Raw genomic sequence first — 26,963 nt, 5'->3', positions numbered from 1 at the left:
ATCTGCCGAAGGTGCTATGGAAGGAGGTGATCTTGGGATTATTGGTGACGATGTATTTGCTTTGGGGGACAGGAATTTTAGTCCAGCTCCGGGAGTGGAAACTATCTGTTTTTTCCCTAAAAATCCTTCTCCATGTGAGAATTCCATCTGTCATTATCAATTAATTTTATTTTTAAGTTAAAAATGTTATCTTTGCCTTTTTTGGACTAGTGTTTTTAATAGCATTTCTTTCTTTATGCAGCGGTAGCGGCAGGGGAAGAGGGTGAACTAATGGTTGGAATGAAAAATGAGGGTGATATTCTTATTTCTTGATTTTGAGTGTGTGTGGTGCTAGACATACACTATTATGGTTTTTATGAAAATTTGGCAGCTCCTTGTGTCAATGTATGGCTAGTAGTTGTATGCTCTTCAATAATATCATGCATTGTTCTTCCTGCTTTTTGTATCAGCAGTAGTTCTTCTTAGCCTTTTGTATTTAGTGGTATCTAGTAGATATCTTATCTCACTTGCTCTTGGATGATGACAACAGGGGAATCAAGTTTGAATGTCATTGCAATCAAGGCCATTGTTCATCTTCGTTTTGATATATATATATATAAACTTCTTATTAAATCTTCCTTACAGACCTATTTATATATATTATTTAGAACTATTTCATAAACATTTTAAATTAATGGATATCAATATTTCTTATGAAAATAGGCTGCTTCAGATCCATGGGGAATTTATGTTAGCTTTATCAGTGTAATATTGCTATCAATTGTGGAGAATGCAGCAAAACATGCTGGATCAGTCATATTTGCTTTTAAAAACAAGTTGGTATGTCACAAATATACATATGTATTTTTAATATGTTATCTTTATAGTTTTGCCTCTCTGAATATATGACAAGTAAATTTTTTAATTTTTTATTAATTTTATTTTTTCTCTGTCATGCAGGATATCTAACTGGTGGTGGCTATGGGTTCAGCAACTCAAATTTCAATGTTTGTGGTGAGACTTGAAATTAATAAATAACTAAGTAAATAAAACCCAAGATGAAATTATATATAAATTAAATACTAAATTAACTTGTTCAATTTTCAGGTTCCCTTATGTGTGGTGGTTGCATGGATAATGGGTATACATATGGATCTTGACTTCAATCTCCTAGAAACTGGTTCTCTGGCTTTCTTAATTATAGTCACAACTTTCACTCTCCATGTTCTTTTCTATTAATCTCTCCAATAATGATATTTCGATTAGCATCATTATTCTATTTGCTGCTTCAATAATGCTATACACTGCATATAAATGTAATTACAAAAATATGAAATAAAAAAAAATTGTAAATTACAAGAATATGACACCTGTACAGAATCCATAACACTCACAATTATGGTTCATAATTTTAAAATTGCCAATATCATGTTACTCAAGATAATTTTTTTTGGTACAAGAATTTATCTTTGCTGACAGACTGTTTATAGATTCTTCTGGGAGTGAACAACTATAGGAAACATTTGGTTATTATTATTTTTTTTTTAACTAAATGAAATATGTGTTTTGACTTATTTTGTGAAGATACATCTATTTTTGCAGAAATTTTGTAATTATTCTTGACTGAATTGTTGCTTTTGGTGCAATATATTGATCACTTGTTTCGAACAATGTAAATAAGAGCTAAGGGAATTTTATGGTTGACACATAGTGCAGAAAAGCTGCTAATCTGATCTGAGAAGATAGAGATTTTTGTTGGATCAATTGTTAAGAGGCTTTTGCTTTATAGGAAAGACCACTTTACACATTAAAAAAAATATGCATATTTTATTTTTTAACTATGATTTATTATGATTGGCATGCAAAAGTTTGATTGTTGATTTTTAACTTGTGAGAGAGAATTAGATTTGGTGGTTGTTTTCAAAGGTTAGAACCCAACATGCATGAAAAACCCATTGTCGTGAATCAAATGTACCTCAATGCTACGTTATATTTTGGAGTTATTATATATATATATATATATATATTCTGCCATTAGTGATAGTGATATATGGTATTCTTGCAATCTTTTGGCATCTTATGTTATCCGTGTTGCTTTATCATCAAGGATCACCTCAACTCTTTGAAGTTCTGATTTGTTAGATGCATTTCTACTAAATTGGTTTATAAAATAAAAGCATTTATATATGAGTTTAGATGTAATTGATAATATATTAATGTTTTCTTTGTTTATTTTCTTTGCAGATTGGTTTTTGATGACGTTTGGAAGTATACTTGCAAATGAAGATCAACTGTTGAATTTTGTTTCCTGAACTGATACTTAGTTGTAGTTGCAAATCAAGATTGAGTGTTGATTTTTTTTTTTTTTTTTTTTTTTGTGGATTCCACGTTAGTTCATTTTGGGATTTGCTTTGGTGGTTTTTGTGTTATACTTAATGGTTTATATTATTAAAGTTGTTTAATGGATATATTTTGATTTATAATATAAATTGTTTATTGATTTTTTTTGTGGAGTGATGTATAATAGCTAGTGATTTCTTAGTACAATTAAAAGGCTATTGGGATATGAGCAGGGATATTTGTGAAATAATAATTGAAATTGAAATATAAAATATGGAACAGGTTTAGTGACGAATTGTACTTGTTATTATGACAAATTGATTATTCGTCATTAATAAACATTTTTTGTGACAAAATTTATTGCAGTGCATATATGAAAGTTTTCATTGATTTTGTTATTTGGTGACAAAATATATTTCGTCACGTATATAAATATATTGACGAAATATATTTCGTCACCCATGTATGACTTTTGGAGACGAAAAATTTCGTCACCTTTACATCTTACTGTGACGAAATTATTTTCTCATCAATGATCAACATTTGTGACAAATTTATTCGTCAACTAAAATTATAAATATGATATTGAATAATTATTTGGTGACGAAAATGACAATTTTTGGCGACAAAATCTTATTTTATTGGTGACAAAAAAATTCGTCACTGAACTAATTTCATTGGTGACGAAATTATTTTTCGTCATAGTGGTTTTTAGTGACAAACATTCAATGACGAAGCTGGTGACGAAAATATTTCGTCACAAATATCTATAGTGACGAAATTAGCTCTTTCGAGACAAAAAAATTTCGTCATTCAAGACCCAACTTGTTGTAGTGAAGATTGTTGCATGAAACAAACCAACAATGCTAATTTGTTTGTCATTCCGTAAGATATTAATTACAAAAATAAAAATAAATTATATCAAATTATTAGATAATTATAATGGGATATTTATTCAAAATACACCTAATAATAATATTTACAATGACAGTTTGAATGTTTTTGATGTGATCATTCATACTATGAAATATGAATGTTTACATTATCAAGTTGCTATGCGTTCAAAAAATATTTGTAATGATAAAATTATCCATAAAATACTTTAAATATAAGAATTAGGATTTGGTAGATCAAATATTCAAATAATAGAATTATTGTAATGTAAAAATATGTTATGAACTAATTGAAATATAAATATTTGAAAAAAAAAATCTTAATAAATACCGCAATTATAATTTAATAATATATAATTAGACGCTCAATAACCATTAACACTACAAGAATAGTTGCCTATAACCACGTTTGTTAGACAACGTTTATTGAAAAACGCTGTGGAAGACATAAAATAAAATTAAAAGACACGCATTCAACTTTATAACGTGCTCCGTCTCCCTCCGTCTCCATTTCTCTTTCTGTCATTCTGCTTTCTCTCTTCATTTCTCTCTCTTCTCATTTTCTGTCACCGTCCAAGATCTAGGGTTTTCTGTCTCTCCTCATTCTCCTTGAGAGATTCACCAGGTTCGATTCCGATTACTTGTTCAGATCCATCGATTAGGAGTTCCATCGATTCGGATCCATCGATTCTTGATTCGATTTGGTTGAAATTTCTTGACGATTTTTTGTTTTTCTTGATTCTGATTTTGATAATTTTGTAGAGGAAGATAGACCAGTTGAATGAAGAAGGATCGGGATCGAGAGAGGGACCGGGATCGAAATCGATCGAGTCGCAGCAAGAGGAGGAGAGAAGATAGGTTGATTCACGGGAGTAATAGAGAAGATGATGGTGAGGACAGTTCAGAGGAGAGCGTGAATGATGAGGAGGACGATGACGATTACGATGGACTCGCCACCGCATTGCCGACCTAGGGTTTGATTGGAGCTCTAGGGTTTTAGAGCCCCTCGAGACTCATCATGGCTACTCCATTTCACCTGCCCGTCACTGCTGCTCAGGTCCTCTCTCTCTCTATATATATATACATATATATATATACGTATTCACTCTCTCTCTAAAAAGATAGGTCTTTGGATTTCAGGTTGGGACGTACTTTGTTGGGCAATATTTCCAGGTACTTCAGCAGCAACTAGATTTTGTTCACCAGTTTTACAGCGAGGCCAGCACTGTGCTTCGTATTGATGGGAACTCAAGAGAGACAGCCACGGCAATGCTGGTATTGTCTTTTTAGATTCTCTCTGTATGTTTGTGTGTGTATGTACTTAAATTTATGTATTTGAATTATAATTGAGGGTAGATTCCAACAATCAAATGATGAGAACTACACTTTTGGAGCAAGGAATGGGCATTCTGCTCTGTATAAAATGCATTCTGCTCTATGAAATGCTATATGGATACACACCATTTAGGGGAAAGACAAGGCAAAAGACATTTGCCAACATTCTTCATAAGGATCTTAAATTCCCAGGCGCTATATCGGTGAGATGATCCTCCATCTTCGTTCAAGTACTTTCTAATTTATGATACTTTCAACTGTTTTCTTTTTAACAGAACCTAATTATGGTGTCTGATTATGACGATACAAGCCTACTTAAACAATTACTTCCTAAATTTACACACATAATGTGGATAGAAATTAATTTGTTGGAATTAGTTGAATTTTCACATAGTTTTGTTTTTTTTTAAAAAAAAAATCAAATGCTGCAGCACGGGAATAACTTTTGTGCGTGGTGGTGCAGGTGAGTCTCTCAGCAAAGCAGTTAATGTACCGGTTGTTGCACAGAGATCCCAAAAACAGATTGGGTTCGCGCGAAGGAGCTAATGAAATTAAGTGACATCCTTTCTTCAAGGGTGTCAACTGGCCTTTAGTTCGTTGCATGGTAAAAATCAAGAAACCATACAAGCAAATCATTTTGCTATAATTTCTCTTTTTCTACCTCTGTTTTGTTTTATGTTTTCAATTTTACTAGAATATGTTTTGTTTTCTGTGTTTTCATTTTAGTTCATGAAATAGTAAGAAATGATCCTTCTATTTTCTGTTTTCATCTTTCAGAAAAAACACAAAAAAGTTTATTTGGCAAACTAAAGGCCAGTTGAATAAGATCTTCCCCAGGGTAATTACTATCTCCTGAGAACTTTCAAATAAGATCTTCTCCTTGCACCATAGAAGGCAAATTCTGTAAGACATAATTTTTGAAGTGATATCTCCAACTTTTAGTCAGTGTCATGCTAGGATGCAAGAAACATGGCCTCTTGTCCAAAATCTATTTAATATTGGGCTTAGGAGTTTATTCTGGTACTTGGTTATTGTAATTCATCATGTGGTAGAGAATTTTGAACTACCAATGTGATTACTTCTAAGGTATTGAATAATTTTTATCACATAATTGTTAGATGTTTTTATAAAAAATAAATACTCTTGTTTTTTAATTTTAATTATTAATCCATGTGGAAATTTCATAAATAATTTTGTGCGAGAGACTTGTGTTTCAATTGAAATTTATGTGCTTTAGGAAGACATGACTTGTGTCTTCATGCGAGAATATGCAAGCACATGATTTCATGAAATGTTGGAAACTAGTTCTTTTTTCTTTTCTTTTTTAATTTTTTATATTTGTGTTGAAAAGTTCTTGTATAATATATACAGAAATAGCTAGTTTGATTTTAAAGTAGTAAATTTTCCATTGCTTAATGTTGAAAACTAGTTTACTTTTCTTAATTACATTTTTATATGAGTGGTATTATGATTTCTTTTTCTGTCCAGGTAATCTTAAAGGGAAATTCAGCATCTCTGTTGAGATAAAGGTGTGTTTCCTCAATGAACATCTTGGTTTTTCTGCTCTTTGGTTTTCGCCATAACAATCTAATATGCTACTTGTTTTCTTTTGCCTTCACTTTCTTCTTGTTTCTAAAATACAGCCCAAATGTGGATTTCTTCCAGATTCAAGATTCATATCTGAAGAAAATGCCATTAAAAAGAGAATAACTCGTTTTAAAATGCACCAGTCATTGAAATTGCATCAAAGAGAGGTAATTTTTTTCTTACTATTCTCTTTGAGGCTAAGCTATAATGGGAGGGATCTCTCAGTTCATGTGCATTACAAATCAGCATTTATATTTGGCTTTGGTTCAATTAGCTATTTATTTTTCACTTTAGTATTGGCTCAATATGTTCGGCTTTTTATTTAGATATCAGATACAAGTGAATATGATCCCTTGGATATGCTCTCTGGATCCAAGGAGAGAGTACATAAAGCGATCACGGCTCTCTTTTGCACTCCTCAGAACAATTTTCGTGTTTTCTTGAACGGTTCCCTCATATTTGGGGGCTTGGGTGGTGGGGCAGATATTACTAGTTGTATGATTGGTAATGCATTCAAAGATGTACTCAAGTGTGTTATTCAGGCAGATGATGGCTTACGCACAACGAATTTCCTGCAACTTGTTACTGAAGCTATTTCCCGATCAGGGTTACTAGATCGGCTTCTTGAAGTTCAAAAGCTTGATATCTTTGACATAGAAGGGGCAATTCATGCATATTAGGATGTTGTTTCTCAGCCTTGTATAGCATGTAGAGATCTGGGTGAAGACAAACTGTCAGGCAGATATGCTTATCTACATTCATTGCCTTTGGATAAGAGCTTGAAAATTGTGAGGGACTATTTGATAGCTGCAATTGTTGTGGGATTTACATTTTCATATACAATGTGATGATGCAAAGAATACAAAACACCCCCAATTCTTCTTCTTTTATTTCCCTAGGAATATTTAGAGCTCTTTGGATTTATTCATAATGCTACTTCTTTCTTGAAACCTACTTAGTTGCTTGGCATATGACTTCTTGTTTATTGTTTGTTTGAGTTTACAAAGATAATATAGACTACAAAATTCTTTTAATCATATTCAAGTTGTTCAATTCAAACTAACATAAACTTTTCTCACCTTTTTTGGCCCCCTTTTGCAGTGGTTAACACAATCAAACTACAAAGATTTATTCACAGATTTTTGTTATGTGGTTGGACACCGTTCCTTGCATCACCATGGCTAAGAACAAAAGTTTCCTTGGTATCGCGGAAAGGTACTAGCAATTTTTTGTTTTCAGTTTTTCCAAATATGCTTAGTTTTAATCAATTCAAAAAAAAAAAAAAAAACCTCCCCCCATTCTTATGTTTCTGTCTAAAGAGGTTGTGTATTTAATGTTGCTATTTTAATTGGTGACTGTTGCTGTTAGAGATACTTTTACATGGGATTATTGCTTATTTTTTGCTTAAGGGATTACTGCTTGTCCTTCTATTGAATTTGGAGTTGCTGCTTTTTGTTTTTTTTTTGGTATTGAATATTTGGAATTATGTTATTGATGTGCCTGTTTGGAATTATGTTATTGATGTCCCTCTCTCACTCTCTACATTCTTCTGTATCGGAAACCTGTTACGTAACCATCTAAAATTGTCTTTCTGAACCAATATATTGTGAACATTCATGTTGTTTTATATGTGGGTATGTATATCTATAATTATTTGACTTCAGATTTTGAATGTTTCATATGTTGATAATGAATGTCTAGTTGCTTAGTTTCTCTTAAGTGGGTTTGCTTTGTTACCAGTTTGAGGTATTGTCTTCCTTTCATCCTACTCCAGCAGTTTGTGGGTTTCCTACAGAAGAGGGGGCACGTGTTCTAATTGCAGAAACTGGTGCATGTATATTGCAATATCATTTTTGTTCTGCAATCTGTGTTTTATGGCTTGTTCATGAACATTGTGAATTAGGATTTTAATTGTTCTGATCTATTACTTCAAATTTTATGCATCAGGTTTGTGATTACGGCTTGCCTCCGTCAATTAACAATAGTATTAAGGTTGGTGCAATATTGTATATCTTTTACATTTGCATATATGGCATGTTGCAGATGCATACATGTTAGAAAATTAAAAGAAAAGGAAAAAGATTTTAGGATCACTTTATATGTACAGCGAATTTTAATGTTGACTTTTGAATTTTGGTCACAAGTCATTTATTATTTATGATTATAATTTGCAAACTTTTTATTTATTATTATTTTTTTTTTTTGGGGGTAGTTTCTTTATTTTTTTTAATATTATTGATTCAAGTGTTTTCTTGTAGGAGCATTGGCCAACTTGTTCCTTGAAATAAGCATTGGCCCATGAATGAGCCTTATGGAAATTGTAGCCTTATGGAAGAGGAATTAAAATTGTTTGGTTTATTTTTAGTTTATGTGCTTGTGTAAAGTGCTAATAGTGCAATTTGAAAATTGAATCATTATTTTGTATTTTGTATTTTTTTTTTTTTGGGGAGTTTTATTGCCCATGAATGAGCCTTATGGAAATTGTAGCCTTATGGAAGAGGAATTAAAATTGTTTGGTTTATTTTTAGTTTATGTGCTTGTGTAAAGTGCTAATAGTGCAATTTGAAAATTGAATCATTATTTTGTATATTGTATTTTTTTTTTTTTTTGAGGAGTTTTATTTTGCAGATTTAGTGCAATTGAAATTATACATTTTCTTTTTATATAAATTGCAGTGTTTTATATTTATTTTTTTTAAAAAAAAGAGAAAAGATGGCATTTTTTAAAAAACGTCAGTAAATGTCGTCATACGATGTCAGCGTTTATCTATGACGGTTTCACTAACGGAATGTATGAGAATTTATGACGTTTTAAAAAACGCCGGTTAAAGTCATTAGCGACGTTTTATAAGCGTTGTATACCTAAGACGGCGGCCGTATCTGCGACGAAAGTTATAAACGCCGTATTTATCCTTTAACGGCGTTTTAAAGACTTATAGTGGCGTTTTTTAAACGTTGTTAATTCTAAAAATTCCTGCAGTGTAAAGTAAACTAACGGATTGACTCAGCTAGCCACTCTATATACTCAATCAATTGAAAAATCAAGAGGTCAATTGGAAGGATTGATTATGATATCTTTATGTTTATAAAATTATTTATATGAAGCTGAATAATTATAATATTTTTTTGTTTATCGTTTTTTATCAACAAAAAAAGTTTTATTGATGAAAAATATTGAGGAATTACTGCGAGATACATCTGAGAGGGTAATTTGCATTGTGCAAATGAGTCGAGCTAAGTTTGCATAGATCTTCGATTTGGGTCATGCAGTGAGCCGAGCTAAGGTGGTGTGCAAATGAACCGAGCTAACTTGCAAGGGCGTTGCATTGCACCACACAGTGGGCCAAACTGCGGTTGCTTGGACTTAGAGTAAGGGTCGAGCTATCTTGGAATTGGGGTTTGGGCTGTGCTATCTTTGAGGACCGAACAACAATTGGCGGGTTATGATAGCTGGGTTGGCTACATGATTGAGCCGAACAACCGAGCTGGGTCTTGTGTACAAGGATAGCCTGGCGTTACATGTTGCTCAGCAGTCTTAAAGGCCACCAAGCTCACTCAATACGGTTACTTGGTCCTCAACTAACCGGAATGGCTCTCTTGGCTTGTTGACTGAGCTAAGAGTTGTGCTATTTTACTCGCATTTTGGAGATAAAGGTGTTAAAGGATAGGTATTATCATTTAAGAAATGGACTCCGGATAGGACTCCACAAAGAGGAATTAGAGTCCTCTAAGAGTCTACCTTGTGAAATGAATAAAAGCTCAGAAGGAAAACCTAAAGAGGTAATGCAATTTTACTCACTAGAATTCTAGAAAGCTTTTCCTATATTGATCTTAAGAATTGACTTAAGCATCAGAGGGGTTTTCCGATACACACCAGCCAGGTAGCTCACTTGAGTTGTTTTGCAAGTTACACGATGTCGTTGGAGGCGATCCAATTACGAGGAGCATGGGTGTGACGAATATTTCGTACCCGTACAACATCAATAAAAGACCTGAGGCAAACAACATCACTATGAAAGACATAACCCAACTAGGTTGGCTCATGAAATCTGCCAATCATTTGCCAAGTCAATCAGCAAGGGAGAGGAGGCAAGACACCTACTTCGAATCCAACAGAGGAGAATGAAATCTAAACATCTTTGTGTTTATCTATTAGTTTATTTTTATATATTTCAACTATTAAGTGTATCTTATCTAGTTGTTATTGGTGTATGTCTACATTTGTACATATTGCTTGTAATAGAATTTGGATTTTGAAATGGGGGCTATTACAATAATATGGAACCAACTAGGCTTGTAAATGAATCAGATTTGATGAAGGATGCAAACGGATCATATTCGGATCAGATCGGATCGGATCGGTTCTGTCAAAATCAAATCCAATCTAATTAAGACAAACCTGATTCCGATCCGAATTCATTTATCTCATATCCAATTATAGATCATTCGAATCCGATCCGAAACCATTTATCCCATATCCGATCCATTTAGTTTTTATTTTTATTTTTTTTATTTATAGCTACAATTTTATATAATTTGAATTATTAATTTTTTTTTTCAATTTGTGTTTTCTTCATTTAAATTGATAATAATCGGATCGGATCAGATTATTAGATCAGATTTTTGCGTATCCGATCCATTTAATAATCAAATTGAATGGATTTGGATTATTGGATTGTCAGGTCGAATTTTTTGTAAACGGATTTGAATAGTCGAATTCGGGTCAGATTAAAAAAAAAAAAAAATCTAATCTATTGACAGCTTAGAACCAATAACTCATATGAGTGAGAAATTTTTAAAATTTTGTTATTTTTGTATATCGTTACAATTTTTGATGAGAGCATCATGTGATTTGGCCATTTGAAGCTTGCTAATTCGGTCAATTACAATAAATTTCCTTTGATTACAAAAATTCATGTATTATTAGAATAAAGCCTTGTTGAGTTTAATTTAACAATTTTTAATCCTAAAGTTACTTCAATGTGTACGTACATACATAACGTGCAATTGCACAATTGCATGTACATGTAAGTCCAATTTGGGAACTATAATTTGGAGTTTTTTTTTGGCCAATTATTACTTTACTAAAAATATAATGCAAAAAATTGGTTAGAAGTCCATTTCTAGGGTTGTGTATGGTAGTATGTCTAAAAATTGTTTTATTTTGATTGTAACACCATAATTAATGAAATTATTTTATTATGAGTAGGACAAATTATTACTTTGAATGATAATTTTTTTTCCTCATTTTTATCCACTGTTATCGGACCATCGGTTGATGGAAAATTCATAGATGCTAAAGGTGGTTGGCGGCTGGTGGTGATGGATGGTGACAATCGACGATGGCTAGTAGTGCTGGTGATATATAAATAAATAGATTAGGTGGATATATAGATGACAAGTGGATAAATAGGTAGATGTCATGTGGACAACGAAGTGATACTTAGATAGATAGATAAGTGACAGTTAACAAATAGGCAAACATATAGATGAGACTTACGTGTAGGTCCCAATAGGTGAATTTATTACTCAATAGGTCCTGTGATAATTAGCAGTATTTTTCATCAAACAATATTAAAAAAATCACAAATTGTTAATTTTTAACGACGGTTTGAAAAATTTATCACAAAAACATCACTAATTATAAGTTTTAGTGACAGTTTAAAAAAATTTGTTACAAAAAAATCACTAATTTTCATCTTTCAGCTACAGTTTGAAAAATTCGTCAATAGAAAGACATCACTAATTATAAGTTTTAGTGATAATTTATAAAAAATGTGACCAAAAAAAAGTTACTATTGTCAATTTCTAACGACATGTAAAAAATCGTTACAAAAAATTATTTTTAACGATGATTTTATTAAAACTAACTCTTAATGATGAATTAATAGGATTTAATAGAAATTAAATCCATCTATTAGTATCTATTAATAATTTACCCAAACATGATATATGTAATGAGAGGGTAATTTATGTTAAAATTGGGCTGAACTGGGAAATGAGTCATTATGGCCCACAATACGAAGGGCTGAGTAAAAATGCCGTAAAGTTACTCCGGCCCGAGAGAGGTACAAAGTTACTCCGGCCTGAGAGAAATGTAATGTTACTCCGGTCCGGAAACGACTTGGAGTTAGGCCGATTGGAAGACGCTTTGAAGTTAGACCGGTTTCAGAGTTAGCCCGGTCATGACGTATTGTGGTTAGACCGGTTAGAACCTTGCTACTCGGTAGCTCGGTCTAACCACGCCATTCTTTGTACATGAGGAACCGAGAGAAGGAGTAGTGAAAAGGAGAACCGAACTAAAGACGGTTCGGTCTACTCTGTGGCTCGGTGTGATCATAATTACTTCGGTTATATTGGAGTTCGGCCATGATAAAAACCATCTCACTTGGTTTAAGCAGTGAGGGTGGTGTTAAAGGATAAGCATTGTCCTTCAGGAATATGAATCCTAGGAGGACTCTGCATGGAGAAGTAAAAGTCCTACTAGGATTGTGCCACACGAAACCTATAAAAGCTCACAAACATCACCTTTGGAGAGGTAACATACAACTTTGCTTTCTGAATACACAGAGCTTTTGTCTATTGGTCAAGCTTACTGACTTAGGCATCAGAGAGGTTTCCGGCACACACCCGCCGGCTAGCTCACGTTTGTGTTTTCAGGTGATAAAGCGACGACGTACAAATGAGCGCAGACTTGATCAACAGGATTATACGAGAAGGTTTATTTCTTTCCCGTACAATTGGCGCCGTCTGTGGGAATTGCAGATAGGAAAAAACCTCTTGATCAAGCTTTACCTCTTTAGGAACAATGGCGCATATTGAAGAATTACCACAGTCCGCCATCGACGAGAAAACACCAGACAGGGGTGCAAGGCGTGAATGATTACCTTCTATCCCTCCCATGGCGGACTTAGAGCCCCAACAACATAACTCCAGGAGAGATACTAGGGGGAGGCAGACTCACAGCCCCCGTCACTCTCATTCACAAAGTCCTGACAGGCAAAGGCGGAGGATTGATCCTCAAGTTCTGGAGGACCGCGTGAAGGAGCAAGACGAATTAATAAGGAAGATGGCGGCGGACATGGAAGCCTTGAAGCGCCAAATGAAGGGAAAAGGAGTGGCGACAGGAGAGGGGTGCAAAAACAAGACGCCCCATCGCCGCTCAGAAGACCGTAGAAGGCATTCCATACCTTCACAAGCAGAGAGTAGAAGCCTCAGGACAGGCGATACTCAGTCTGGAACCTCCAGAACTCGTTACTCCAGGTCTGAGAGAACGAGATCATTGAGGTCTTATACAGAGGGAAGTACCTACCGACCCTCACACTCGCACCAAACAACATCTAAACAAAATGGAGTTGCCCAAATCATCCGACTTGCGGATCATGCTGGAAGAAAGGGCACGCTTGAAGGAAGATACTAGAGCGCACGACCCTCGCAGAGTTTCTGCCTTTCAACGATTGGCTCCTCGATCGCATGGAAGCGTCGAGGTTGGAATGCCATTACCACGCCCTGCCTACGAACTGACGGACAAAGCATTAGCAAGGCTGCAGACCTCGCCGTTCGTTCCGGCAATTGAAAATGCGCCCCTACCTACAGGCTTCCTTCAGCCCAAATTCACTACGTACGAGGGGAAGACGGACCCCTACATTCACCTAAGCCACTTCCGCCAGGTTATGGCGGTATATCGGCGAAACGAGGCTCTAATGTGCATCCTCTTCCCGTCAAGCCTTGGCGATCTAGGCTTGACTTGGTTTGAAAAACTTCCAGAAGGCAGCATAGCCTCCTGGGCGCAATTGGCAGAGGCGTTTGTCACAAGATTCAGAACAAACACCAAACCCCCGGTGGAGATTGACCAACTACTCTCCATCGACATGGGCGAAAAGGAGACGCTAAGATCCTACAATAGTCGATACTGGGAAACATTCAACCAGATCGGGGACTGCCCCACCAATCTCGCCATTGCACAATACAAAAGAGGCCTACCAGTTGGGAATAGACTAAGGGACTCAATCACCATGACACCGCCCCTCACCATGGAAGCCCTGATGGAAAGAGTGCATCAGCACATCAGGGTGGAGGAGGATGGCACACGTGCCAAAGCAAAATCTGGCACGACCACAGCACCAGAAAAGAAGGCCTCAGCAAAGGTCAACGCGGTAGATCGCCTGAACAGAAACGGACGTGGCAGACGAGACAACGGAGAGGACCAGAATAAAAGATGGTTGAGGGTCCGCACTGCCATAACCACGGTATTCAAGAAACCGATTTACCGAATTCTAAGTGAAATAAGAGATGAGCCTTTCGTCAGATGGCCAGCCAAACTAGGGGAAGCGCAGAAGGACTATGACGAAAGATCACGGTGCACCTTCCATAAAGAAAAGGGGCACCGCACTGAGAATTGCACGCCATTAAGACAGCACCTGGAGGAGTTGGTGGCAGCAAGACACTTGGATAAATACATTGAAGGAGGAACGCAACCAGCCCCCTAGGACCATAATAACCCCAACGGGATGCCAGTCGACGCCCCACCTCAAGGCATTATCAATGTAATACATGGAGTCTTTGAACCTGAGCGTGTATGCGAGCTCAGGGGATCAATCAAAAAGGCTGAACACTTAAGAGAAGTGCTAAGTGCCCAACCTGCCATCAAAAAGGGGAAGACAGAGGCCACAAACGTCATGTCTTTTTCGGATAAAGACTTGGAACGGATATATTGCCCTCACAATGATGCCCTGGTCGTCACTCTCCGAGTCAAGGATTTTGACGTCAAGCGGATTCTGATTGACCAGGGTAGTTCATGTGAAATCATGTACTACAAAACATTTAAACAATTGAAGCTGGAAGACAAAGACTTTGCGCCTACCGTATCTCCCCTAATTGGATTCAACTCCATGCCAGAATGGCCTGTCGGCAAAATAATTCTTCCAGTCAGAGCAGGAAGTGTGACGAAACAAGTGGAGTTCTGGGTATTGAAGGTTCCCTCCACTTACAACATCATCTTGGGCAGAACATGGTTGCATGCCATGCGATCGGTGGTGTCATCCTACCACCAAGTAATGCGGTTCCCCAACGATACTGGGGTAATTGAAGAAGTCTATGGAGATCAGATCATGTCGAAGCAATGCTTCGTCACGGTGAATGGCAGTTGCGCTGCCAAAGGATACGCTCATTTGGTGGAAGAACCTGAGAGCAATGAGCTATTCGCAGATGTCGGCAAAGTGGCTGATCAGAAAGCAGTGGAGGACTTGGTAGAGGTAAGAATAGATGAAAAGAACCCGGATAAGTTCTTTTTGCTCGGTTCGTCGTTGCCCAGCACTGAGAGATTAGAGGTCTTGGAATTCTTAACCTCTAACATCGAAGTGTTCGCCTGGACGCCCTACGACATGCCAGGCATTGATCCAAACTTCATCTGTCACCAACTCAATGTCCACCCATCCGCCAGACCAGTCATCCAACGCACACGCAGATCAGCACTCCACCATGCCGAGATAGTGGCGGAAGAAGTAGGTAACCTGCTGGAGGCAGGAGCAATTAAAGAAGTGCACTACCCAAGATGGATCTCCAACACAGTCGTAGTGCCAAAAAAGAATGGCAAGTGGCGTGTCTGCGTTGACTATAAAACAGTCAACAAGGCATGTCCAAAAGACAGCTTTCCTCTACTGCGGATAGATCAACTGGTTGACTTAATGGCGGGGCACAACCGACTTAGCTTTCTGGATGCATACAGAGGCTACCACCAAATCGCCATGCATAAACCAGACCAGGAGGTCACATCCTTTACAACTCCAAGAGGACTGTACTGTTACAAGGTCATGCCCTTTGGCCTAAAGAACGCAGGGGCGACATTCCAACGGATGGTCACCAAGATGTTTGAACCATTGTTAGGCAGAACAATGGAGGCTTACATCAACGACATGGTGGTCAAGAGCAAGGATGAGAATGACCATCTCAAGGACCTAGGCGAGATGTTTGAGATCCTGAAGAAGCACAAGCTACGCCTCAATGCATCCAAGTGTGCATTCGGAGTAGGATCTGACAAATTCCTGGGCTTCCTTGTGACCAACCGGGGTATAGAAGCAGACCCCTCCTAGATCAAAGCAATCCAGGATTTGGAGAGGCCAAACTCAGTGAAAGAAGCGCAACATCTCACCGGCATGGTAGCCCCGCTCAATCGGTTCATAAGCCGGTCATCAGACAGACTACGACCATTCTTTCAAGCTTTAAAAGTCAAGTTCGAGTGGGACGAAGAATGCGACCGAGCTCTGGAAAGCTTGAAGGAATATATGTCTTCCCCACCACTACTGGTTACCCCAGTACCTGGAGAAGAACTTTTCTTGTACCTGGCAGTCTCTCAGCACGCAATTAGCGCTGTGTTGGTTCGTGCAAAAGGAATCCAACATCTGCCCATCTTTTATGTCAGCAAGACATTGCTGGGAGCCGAAACAAGGTACTTGCCGTTGGAAAAATTAGCATTGGCCTTAATGATGGCCTCCAGGAAATTGGCACACTACTTTCACTCCCACACCATAGTCGTCCTCACAGCTTTCCCACTAAAAGCTTTGTTTGAGAGGGCGAACTTTTCTGGGCGAATCTTGAAGTGGGCAGTAGAGTTGGGACAATTCAACATCAAGTTCCAACCCAGAACCGCAGTAAAGGCCCAATCTTTGGCTGACTTCGTCGCAGAGTTTACTCCTGGAAGTAATCATATCTGCCCAGTCGACCTAACTGACACAACCGAACTAGGGATGGAAGTTGACGCCGGAATAACGCAACCCCTAGCAGAAGGTGCTCAGTCAAACTCCAAGGTAGACCAGACTAAAGACAGCAAGGAAGAAGCAAACCAAGCTACACCAAACCAAGACTCACCAACAAATAAAGACTTGGTACAATCAGATAGCGAGAGGTAGACAGCAAGTATGGACCTTGAAGAAAACACCAGCAACATTCTTGACCCCACGACATCATCTGACCCCTCCACTTGCTAGAAATTGTTCATTGGAGAGATGCGGAAGCTCTTTGTGGATGGAGCATCCAACCGACATGGTGCAAGACTTGGCATAGTCCTCATCTCACCAGACGGCCTGGTTGTGGAGCAAGCAATCAACCTTGGCTTCCCAGCATCAAACAACGAAGCAGAGTACGAAGCACTCATTGCAGGACTCAAGACAGCATCCTACATGAAGGCCGCCGAACTAATGGTCTACAGCGACTCACAGTTGGTGGTAAACCAAATTTCTGGCGACTATGAAGCAAAGGATGATAGGATGGCCAAGTACCAAGAATTGGTCAGAATAGAGATCAAGAAATTTGAAGTAGTGAGGATAGAACAGATTGGCAAGGAGGAAAACAGCAGAGCAGACGAACTAGCAGGCTTCGCTTCAATGGCAGATACTTCCATCCCTCATCCGTTGCTTATCGACTTCTTACCAAGACCAAGCATTGAAGACCCCGAAGCAGAAGAGGTTTGTTGCGCTGAATTAGGCCCTTCATGGATGGATCCCATTATACTGTTCTTAAAAGACGACATCTTACCGGAAGAAAAGAAAGAAGCCAACAAAATTCGAGCAAAGTCGCAGCGATTTTGGCTCTCTCCATCCATGGCATTGTACAAAAAATCGTTCTCAGGACCCTATCCAAAGTGTGTTCACCCCAGCAAGGTGGAAGCATTCTTATTCGAAATACATGAAGGGGTGTGCGGAAGCCACCAAGGAGGAAGATCGTTAGCTTATAGAGCCATTTCGCAAGGATACTAGTGGCCATACATGCAAGCTGACTCAGAGAAGTATGTGAAGAAGTGCGAGAAATGTCAGAAGTTCGCATATCAAATACATCAGCCGGCCAGAGAACTCCTGCCATTGACCAGCCCATGGCCCTTTGCAATGTGGGGCTTGGACATAGTAGGACCACTTCCAACGGCACCCGAAAACAGAAAGTTCTTTCTCGCAGCAACAGACTACTTCACAAAGTGGGTGGAAGCAGAAACATTGGCATCAATCAAGGAAAAAGATGTGAAGAAGTTCGTCTGGCAAAATATCATTACACGATTCGGCATACCTAAAGCCCTTATATCAGACAACGGCACTCAGTTCGATGGCAAAATTTTTAGAGGCTTTTGTGAAGAATATAAGATAGAGTTCTACAATTCCACATCGGTATATCCCCAAGCAAATGGTCAGGCAGAAGCATCAAACAAGGTAGTATTGGATGGACTGAAGAAACTGTTAGAAAAAGCCAAAGGCAAGTGGACGGAGGAACTCCCTCATGTTTTATGGGCTTACCGCACCACACCACGACAGTCAACAGGAGAAACTCCATTCTCCTTAGCCTATGGTATGGAAGCAGTAATCCCATTCGAAGTTGGCCTCCCCACAATTAGAAGCGAAAATTTTGATCCAGATTTGAATAGAGAAGCCATAGCATTGGAGCTCGACCTTGCGGAAGAAAGAAGAGAAAGAGCACTGGTTCACATTGCCTAATACCAACAAGAGTTATCTAGGAAATACAACAAAACAGTGCATCCAAGACAATTCAATATCGGAGATTGGGTACTGCGCAAAGTGATGGGAAACACCTTGATACCAGGAGATGTCAAGTTAGGGCCAAATTGGGAAGGACCTTACAAAGTGGTCGGATTAAGCTGGCAAAGGGGCATACCACCTGGAAGATGAGGACGACAAAGCCATTCCAAGGCCATGGAACACTGCCAATCTCAAACTATTTTATTTTTAGCTTTTTTACGAGTATGTGTAATTTTCCTTTCTCTCAATAAAACAAAGTCAATTCTTTTCAGCATAGTTGTTTTTTGTATGAGATTGTATTAGTGAGTTAGGGACATCAAAAGTAAGGTTGGCAGGAAAAACCAATCTATAGGTTGGCTGGAAAAACCAACACCCCTCCTAAGCCCAGGATAAGGATCCAGGCTGCAGGACGTTTGGTCAGAATAACCAAACATTCTATTCTAAGTTGGCTAGAAAAACTAACTTAGAGGTTGGCTGGATTAAACCAACACCCCTCCTAAGCCCAGAATAAGGATCCAAGCTGCAGGACGTTTGGTCGGAATAACAAAATTTTTTTTCTAAGTTGATTGGAAAAACTAACTTAGAGGTTGGCTGGATTAAACCAACACCCCTCCTAAGCCCAGGATAAGGATCCAGGCTGTAGGATGTTTGGTCGGAATAACCAAATTTTTTTTCTAAGTTGGCTGGAAAAACTAACTTAAAGGTTGGCTGGATTAAACCAACTCTTATTACTCTTCAGCCGAAGTAAGGGTATGGCTGAAGAGTGGTTGGCTGGATTAAACCAACTCCTGTTACTCGTCAGCCGAAGTAAGGGTATGGCTGAAGAGTGGTTGGCTGGATTAAACCAACTCTTAGTACTCTTTAGCCGAAGTAAGGACATCGGCTAAAAGAGTGGTTGGCTGGATTAAACTCTTATTACTCTTCAGCCGAAGTAAGGGTATAGGCTGAAGAGTGGTTGGCTGGATTAAACCAACTCTTAGTACTCTTTAACCGAAGTAAGGACATCGGCTAAAAGAGTGGTTGGCTGGATTAAACTCTTATTACTCTTCAGCCGAAGTAAGGGTATAGGCTGAAGAAAGGTTGACTGGATTAAACCACTCTTGGTACTCTTCAGCCGAAGTACGTATTTCGGCTAAAGAGTGGTTGGCTAGTTAACTCAGTCAGATTGTTCAGCTAAAACAAGAATAAAGTATCTCGGCCACACTACTATTAAAAAGCAAGCTCAAACAGGAATTTAAACCGAGATAACAGTTGGAAGTGAAAAGATCATGGAAAAGTCATTACAAGTACAAACATGCAGATCAACCGAAGTAAGAGTTCAAAATAAGAAAATTTTCATTCATCAAAGAGCAAATACAAAGGAGGGGCCGCAGCCCGGTTATATAAGTCCAAAACAAAAGGCAAAAGAAAAAAACAGGAATCAATTGAACAAATCATCTATTTCAGCGTCCAGATCGGCATCACCATCATCCCGAAGCGCGGTCTCTGGCTGGAGCTCGGTCTCGGTCGCAAGTATGGTCTCGGTCGGAAGCACGGTCTCGGTTGGTTGCTCAATGATTACGTCTTCCACCGCGTGCTCCGCCCGAGCTGATTGATTTGTTGGAACATTGCCGACCGAGGTATCAGTTGGCTCTTCTTCATCATCGTCAGAACTCTCAAGGAACTGCTGCTGAACGGATGCAGCATACTGAGTTAGTGAGGCCGGAATAAAATACTGCGGAGCATTGTAGACCTCGGTTTCGGACCCACAGCCGAGCCGCTCCACAGCACTTCTCCAGCCGCACTTGAAAAATAAGTCCTTTGCTGCCTCGCATTGTTGGATATAAGCAGCCTCGCCTTCTTTGTAGCCCTTTTGCTCGGCGTCATCAGCTTTCTTCTTCAATTCTTTTATTTCGGCGTCTTTGGTACTTTCAAGCTTTGCGAGCTCCCACAAATGCTTGTCTTTCATTTCGGTTAGAGCTCTTTGTTTGTCAGAATTAGCCGAGGTAAGCAGTCCGGTTAAGCGAGTTACCTCGGCCTCCAGCTCGGCCATCTTTGCTTGTGATTGTTTGAGCTCAGTGGTCTTGGCTTTAGCTTCTGCCATGGCCTCCCTTGTAGTTCTCCTGAGCTCCAACACTCGCTTGTGTGCGATGTTGTTTTTCTGAATGGCCTGCAATAGTGTAGAAACTTTCTTTTTTTAACCGAACTAAAAGATGGAAAAAATGATAAAGATGAAAAAGCAAAGAAGAGAATTGCCTACCAGGATCATGAATTTTGTTGAAGATCGGATGGCCTTCAACTCGGTGTTCAATTGATTGTGGTGCTCTATGTCTTTTGGAAGGCACACACTTTTGGCAAGGTTGAAAGCCAGTGTGTGATCCTTCTCAGCAACCACCGAGTCGGTATCTTGGATATCTCGGTTCTGAAACGTGAGCTTGGGAACCCACTTGGAGGTAGATCAGTCAGATGGCTCCAGTTGAGGGTTTGGTGGGTGGCTCGGCGGAAGGATGGTTTCATCCTCATCTACTAAGCGTGGCTCGGTTTGGTTAGTTCGGGCACGCTTCTTTGATCGAGATGAAGAAGGTTGTTGCGTTGGCAGCGCCACTACGGTCTCTTGGGTTTGGCTCGGTGGTGGTACTTCGGGTTTGTTGGTTTCGGTCAAGAGGGCCCTGACTCTATTTCTCTTGGCCATTTCTTGTTCGGCTGTGAGAGGGACTAAGATAATTTGGGGTAAAGTTGGGTCCGGTTCGGGGGCCTCCTCTAGTAGAAAGTCGGTCACTCTCGCTTTTCGGCGGCCGCTGTAGGGGTATGTCGGTTCAAAATTTAACAGCCTGGCCCAACTCCATTCTGGATGCCGTAGTGCGGCGCGGAGAATGCCTAGATTGGGGTAGCTGTAAAGTGATTGAAGATGGGCTGAATCTGCATAAAGAAGACAAACTGTTAGTCCGGTTTAGGAGCAGGTAACCGAAATAAAGTAAAGCATACCAAAAACCGAAGTAATTATACCAGGTTCTCCTTTATTCCAGTTTATACTTCGGCCAGGGATCCGGGCTTGCCGGTCTTCAAAATTGCCAGACACCCAGAAAAAGTCATCATCGTTCAAGTCCTTATCCGGCGTATCTTTTATTATTTTTTCTCTGCGACGGCATATCCTAAGGTAGTAGACCCAGCCGTCATCTTTGGAGCCAATGGAATATTGGTGGAATATTTCGGCTAGACCGAGGTTAAGACCGGCTCGGCGGTTTAGTTCAGCTATACCCATTATTATACGGTAAGAATTGGTGGAAAGCTGAGTTGGGCATATTCTGGTTTGTCTTAAAAATTCACAAATCAAGGGTTGAACGGGGAATCTTAGTCCGGTTTCTATTATTGATAGGAGGGTGAAAGGTACATAGCCATGTTTTCCCCATGGAAGGGTATCTTGTTCGGCCAGAATAAGCTGGACGTCGTCAGGGATGTTGTAATCCCTTCGGAATTCGGCCAGGCCACCAGGGGTTTTTACCAAAAACCTATACTTCCCCATTTATTTTTTGAAGTTATGGATAAATTAGTTCGGTCGCAAAATTGTGCTCAGTAGCTCGGCTGGGCGCGCAGTGGAGTGCCTGGGCAACCTAAGTCTGCAAAGTGAAAAATAAAGGGGTTAAGCACAGGTCATTGGACCGTGCTACAAAATAAAAGCAAGAATAGGAGTCCTACTTCGGGTGTGTGGGATGCTATAGGTTCTATCTTGGTTTCAACAAGATGCTTAGTAGCTTGGATTAAGCAGGCGGTTCGATAGCTCGGTCTTGGCAAAGCGATTCGTTATCTTAGTTAAAGAAAAGGCTCGGTCAGATCGGTTAAGCCTCTAGGGGCAGCTTTTTGAGTTCGGTCTAAAAACTTAGAAAGCTGGCTTAGCCCCAAAGACTTAGCTCGGTCGAAAGATAAGGTTTCAGTATGCTACGTTCGGACTTAGTTCGGTTCGTTTACCTCGGCTAAGGTCTATCAAGAGGTGGTTTTGACTTATTGAAACTACTGGTACCAACATGGAGTGCTAGTTCGGTTAAAGTCTGATAGAAGGACATTGACTACAAACTACTTTTTAGTTCGGTTATATGGTAATTGTGGATCAAACACTGTTTTATAGATTACTTCATGAAGTTCATGAGGATCTTATGAAGTTTTTCCTAGAAAACGCAAGGTAAAACAGGAAAATGTGTTTTGCAAAAACACAAACAATATGCTATGAATCAGAACAAAGATGAAAACAAACAAAAAGAGAACAGATTTGTGTTACTTACCAAGATAAGAGGAAGGAAAGGGAAGTAGAAAGCAGCCACGGACACGAGCTTCACAGTTGCAAAGTTGGAAGAACAATAGAGGCTCGAAGAGAGAGAGAAGGAAATGAATAGTGGTGTGAGTGATTCAAAAGTGAGTGAAAGAGTTTGTTTTGTGAAAAGAGAAGAGACAAAGGCGGGAACTGTTCAAAAAATACGAGGTACGAAGACGGCGGGACAGCTGCCTTCAGCCAATGAGAGCATGCCACGTGTCCTTGGGATAAGAAGCGATTCAGTTGCTGTGATTGAAGAAACGTTTTGACCGGACAAGTAGAGCCCGGTGTGAAATTAGCTCGGCCGGAAAGGCTTAAAACTTTAGCTCGGCCGATAAATAGGTAATCCCTATCATGCTGCGCAGATGGAATTAAGGGGCAATTGAGAGGGTAATTTATGTGAAAATTGGGCCGAGTTGGGAAATGGGTCATTATGGCCCACAATACGAAGGGCTGAGTAAAAAGGCCGTAAAGTTACTCCGGCCCGAGAGAGGTACAAAGTTACTCCGGCCCGAGAGAAATGTAATGTTACTCCGGTCCGGAAGCGACTTGGAGTTAGGCCGGTTGGAAGACGGTTTGAAGTTAGACCGGTCTCAGAGTTAGCTCGGTCATGGCGTATTGTGGTTAGACTGGTTAGAACCTTGCTACTCGGTAGCTCGGTCTAACCACGCCATTCTTTGTACATGAGGAACCGAGATAAGGAGTAGTGAAAAGGAGAACTGAACTAAAGACTGTTCGGTCTACTCTGTGGCTCGGCGTGATCATAATTACTTCGGTTATATTGGAGTTCGGCCATGATAAAAACCATCTCACTTGGTTTAAGCAGTGAGGGTGGTGTTGAAGGATAAGCATTGTCCTTCAGGAGTATGAATCCTAGGAGGACTCTGCATGGAGAAGTAAAAGTCCTACTAGGATTGTGCCACACGAAACCTATAAAAGCTCACAAACATCACCTTTGGAGAGGTAACACACAACTTTACTTTCTGAATACACAGAGCTTTTGTCTATTGGTCAAGCTTACTGACTTAGGCATCGGAGAGATTTTCGGCACACACCCGCTGGCTAGCTCACGTTTGTGTTTTCAGGTGATAAAGCGACGACGTACAGAGGAGCGCAGACTTGATCAACAGGATTATACAAGAAGGTTTATTTCTTTCCCGTACATCTAAAATAGATAAATTAGTAAAATAATAGATATATAAATAGATAGATAGATAAAGATCATATAATTTTTTAAATTATAATTGTCCTTATAACTTAAAAAGATCAAAACTTGAAATTATTATCTTAAAATTTTTTAAATTGAATCTATGACCTATGTCCAAAATAATATTATCCACATAAAAAGAAAATAATGAATTAAAGAAAAGTTGAAGCCACGAGGTAGGATGAAAGTGATGGAGGTGAAAGAGATTTGAGATTTCAAATTGGGTGGTGATTCATCCCATTAATTTTTAGATTACTAATAGCTTTAATGAGTTTAAAAAAAATAAAAAAACAAACTCAAGTCAAAACATCACATCATTTTGGTGGGGGTTACTATGCTACATCATTAGTGATGCTCTAAAACTCCCAATTTAGTGCTTTAAAATATTATTCTTCCAAATTAATGGCTGATATCACCCACCAAAAAGGCATGTAAGGCCAAAATTAAAATAAATTGACACATAGACGTATTATGGCTGCTGGGGGCCACTATCTTGAAGGAAGACAGGTTGGGGTAGGTTAGAACTAAAATAGTTATAAAAATAAAATAAAATAGATATTTTACTTTTAGATAGAAAAATGTTACATTTAAATAATAATTATTAAAAAAGTGTTATGACATGCATCTCAAAAAAGGTATATATGATATGTTTTTTTGTAATTTATTCATAAAATTTTATAACTTAAACTTAAAATGTTATAACTTTTTTTTATTATAAAAGTCATAACTTCTTTTTATTGAAAAATGTCATAACAAAATTTGAAAGTATCATAACAAAAATCATAAACTGTCCTAACATTATCATTCATAATTTTAGAGTGCACATAATAAATTTGTTATTTATTAACTTTATTAAAAAATGTCATAACACACGTTACAAACAATCATAATATTCATCATAAAAAATTATAACTTTTTTACAATGTGCACTATTTAAAAGGGTGCACATTGTAAATTTTTCCAAATCATTATATTTTTTCTCTTAAAAAAGTGAAAAAATTAAAAAAATTATTCTAAACGAGACATTTTAACTTCGAGCTAAAATAATTAAAAAGTCAAAAAATAAACTCACATGCTAAAAAAACTTATAAGATAGGATGACCAGTGGGGGGTCTGAATCAATTTTTACTTCAAAAAAAAAAAAAATACACATTAGTGGGGTAGACAAAAAAAATATTTAACTGTGTATCTTCAAAAATGTTTCACCTTTTTATAAATAATTTTTATTTTTCCACTGATATGTAATTTTCCAAAAGTTTTTTTTTTTTTTTTTTCACTGTCTCTTCAATTTTCACACAGACCTATTGTTGGCAAGTTGGGGTGAATAATCCTTTATTTCTAATTTCTTTCCCTCCATTTTCTTTTTTATTTATTTATAAATAATCAATATTTGTTGCTAATAAGAATTGCTGTATGACCTTTCAAATAAATAATAGTATGCATAATTCATCAACTGGATAATCCATTTGATTTTCTCTCTATTTTAAATATTCATAATTAGATATGTAATATGAAAATTTAGAGACAACTGTAAGACTCTAAATATATTAGAATATAACACGCAAGAATTTGAAACATAAAATACTATACCCTATTATCGGGGAGTAATTATCAAGTGGTATTCATATGATGTTACCAATCAATTACACTGAAATTATTTAAAAGTGATAAAATTTTAATTCATTTTTATTACGTAATATAGAGATAAGGAATTAGTAATTTAATGTATTTTGTGATTTTTCATTTGTTAAAAAATTATGTAAATAAAATTAAAACTTTATTGAAACAATTCGTACCCAAGAAATGGTGATCAAGTGGGCCTCTTTGTAATAAGACATAAAATCTAACCGGCAAAATATATATATATATATATATATATACATATATGGTCTCCGAATTTGGGATTTAGAATTTATTGAATTGGTAAAATGTGTAGTCATATATAAAATAAATCTGAATTATTGATATGAAATTTTAAATAATTTTTAAAATTTTATATCTAAATCTGTAGAAAATATAATTGTCATCTCCATGACCCTTTCCGACTTTCTAACACTGTCACTTTCCATTCCACCCAACAATTCTTTTGCTTTAGCTCTCTTGATTCACAACTCTCTTTTTCCACATTATTATCCATTATACATCTTTTCCTTTCTATTTACAGGGGGACACTCAAGGCTCTCAATGAGAGATTCAAAATTAGAAGCAATACAAAAGGACTGAATAACATATAAATAAAAATCTGAAGAAATTACAAAATAAAAAACTTCAGAATTTGACTATTATAATAAAATACAAAATTTTTTATTTTATCAATTTAAATTCTTATATTTTGATTTATTTTCAATTTAAACCATCATTCTATTTTCGGTAAGAAAAGCCAATAAAAAAAATAATATTTTAGTTATTAAACTCAATGTAAATATACATAAAATATATAAAATACTATTTTTCGTTGAGTTTAATTACTAAAATACCTTTTTTCTCTTAAATTTACTTAACGAAAATAGGTAGATAGTTTAGATTGACGACAAATAAAAAAATTAAAGTTTAAATTGACAAAATTAAAAACTTAATGTTTATTTTGTTACAAAAGTTAAACTTTGAGTTTTTTTTTTTTTTAATTTTTTATTGTTTAAATAACTTTCTCTAAAAAAAATTTCTTACTTCTATATAAACCATAAGCGTAAATCTCATTCTTGAATGCCTTATTAAGTTAATGTTGGCCCATTTCAAAAAAAAAAAAAAAAAAAAAAAAAAAAAAAGCTCTCTATTTTCAATTTTTTTAATGTTTTTTTTTTTTTTATATATGTTACACTA

General features: G+C 37.5%; 1 protein-coding gene and 1 long non-coding RNA gene across 8 annotated transcripts; both read left to right on the top strand.

The window, feature by feature from the left end:
• The first annotated feature begins 3,639 nt into the window (after positions 1–3,639).
• LOC114310273 (uncharacterized) lies at positions 3,640–6,986 on the top strand. Of its 6 annotated transcripts, none has more exons than XR_014346282.1 (7): positions 3,640–4,269; positions 4,353–4,487; positions 4,607–4,777; positions 5,011–5,151; positions 6,036–6,076; positions 6,191–6,301; positions 6,461–6,670. XR_014346282.1 is itself a non-coding variant. In XM_082898487.1 (7 exons), exons 2-5 carry the CDS (start codon positions 4,231–4,233, stop codon positions 5,104–5,106), a joined length of 414 nt encoding a protein of 137 aa, XP_082754613.1. In that variant the 5' UTR covers positions 3,647–3,837; positions 3,975–4,230; the 3' UTR covers positions 5,107–5,151; positions 6,036–6,076; positions 6,191–6,245. The 6 variants fall into 6 exon arrangements, 5 of the variants coding, with proteins under 5 accessions (XP_082754616.1, XP_082754615.1, XP_082754614.1 ...); XM_082898487.1 differs by lacking the exon at positions 6,461–6,670 and having other exon boundaries at positions 3,647–3,837; positions 3,975–4,269; positions 4,607–4,750; positions 6,191–6,245; XM_082898490.1 differs by lacking the exons at positions 6,191–6,301; positions 6,461–6,670 and adding an exon at positions 6,681–6,986 and having other exon boundaries at positions 3,645–4,269; positions 4,607–4,750.
• LOC145804487 (uncharacterized) lies at positions 6,987–8,718 on the top strand. 2 transcript variants are annotated; one of them, XR_014346284.1, is made up of 4 exons: positions 6,987–7,349; positions 7,875–7,962; positions 8,082–8,126; positions 8,393–8,718. It is a non-coding gene; the product is annotated as an uncharacterized LOC145804487 (long non-coding RNA). The 2 variants fall into 2 exon arrangements; XR_014346283.1 differs by lacking the exon at positions 7,875–7,962.
• The last annotated feature ends 18,245 nt before the right edge of the window (positions 8,719–26,963 follow it).

Source organism: Camellia sinensis, chromosome 12 (genome assembly GCF_055761805.1).
Source record: "Camellia sinensis isolate YWXY chromosome 12, ASM5576180v1, whole genome shotgun sequence".
Lineage (NCBI taxonomy): Eukaryota > Viridiplantae > Streptophyta > Magnoliopsida > Ericales > Theaceae > Camellia > Camellia sinensis.
This window is presented reverse-complemented; position numbering and strand designations above follow the sequence as displayed.

Coding starts and splice junctions, on each gene's coding strand:
- LOC114310273 (XM_082898490.1), top strand. CDS start 4,231: ATGGCTACTCCATTTCACCTGCCCGTCACTGCTGCTCAG. Junction 4,270..4,352: donor TGCCCGTCACTGCTGCTCAG/GTCCTCTCTCTC, acceptor TTTGGATTTCAG/GTTGGGACGTACTTTGTTGG. Junction 4,751..5,010: donor AATTCCCAGGCGCTATATCG/GTGAGATGATCC, acceptor GTGGTGGTGCAG/GTGAGTCTCTCAGCAAAGCA.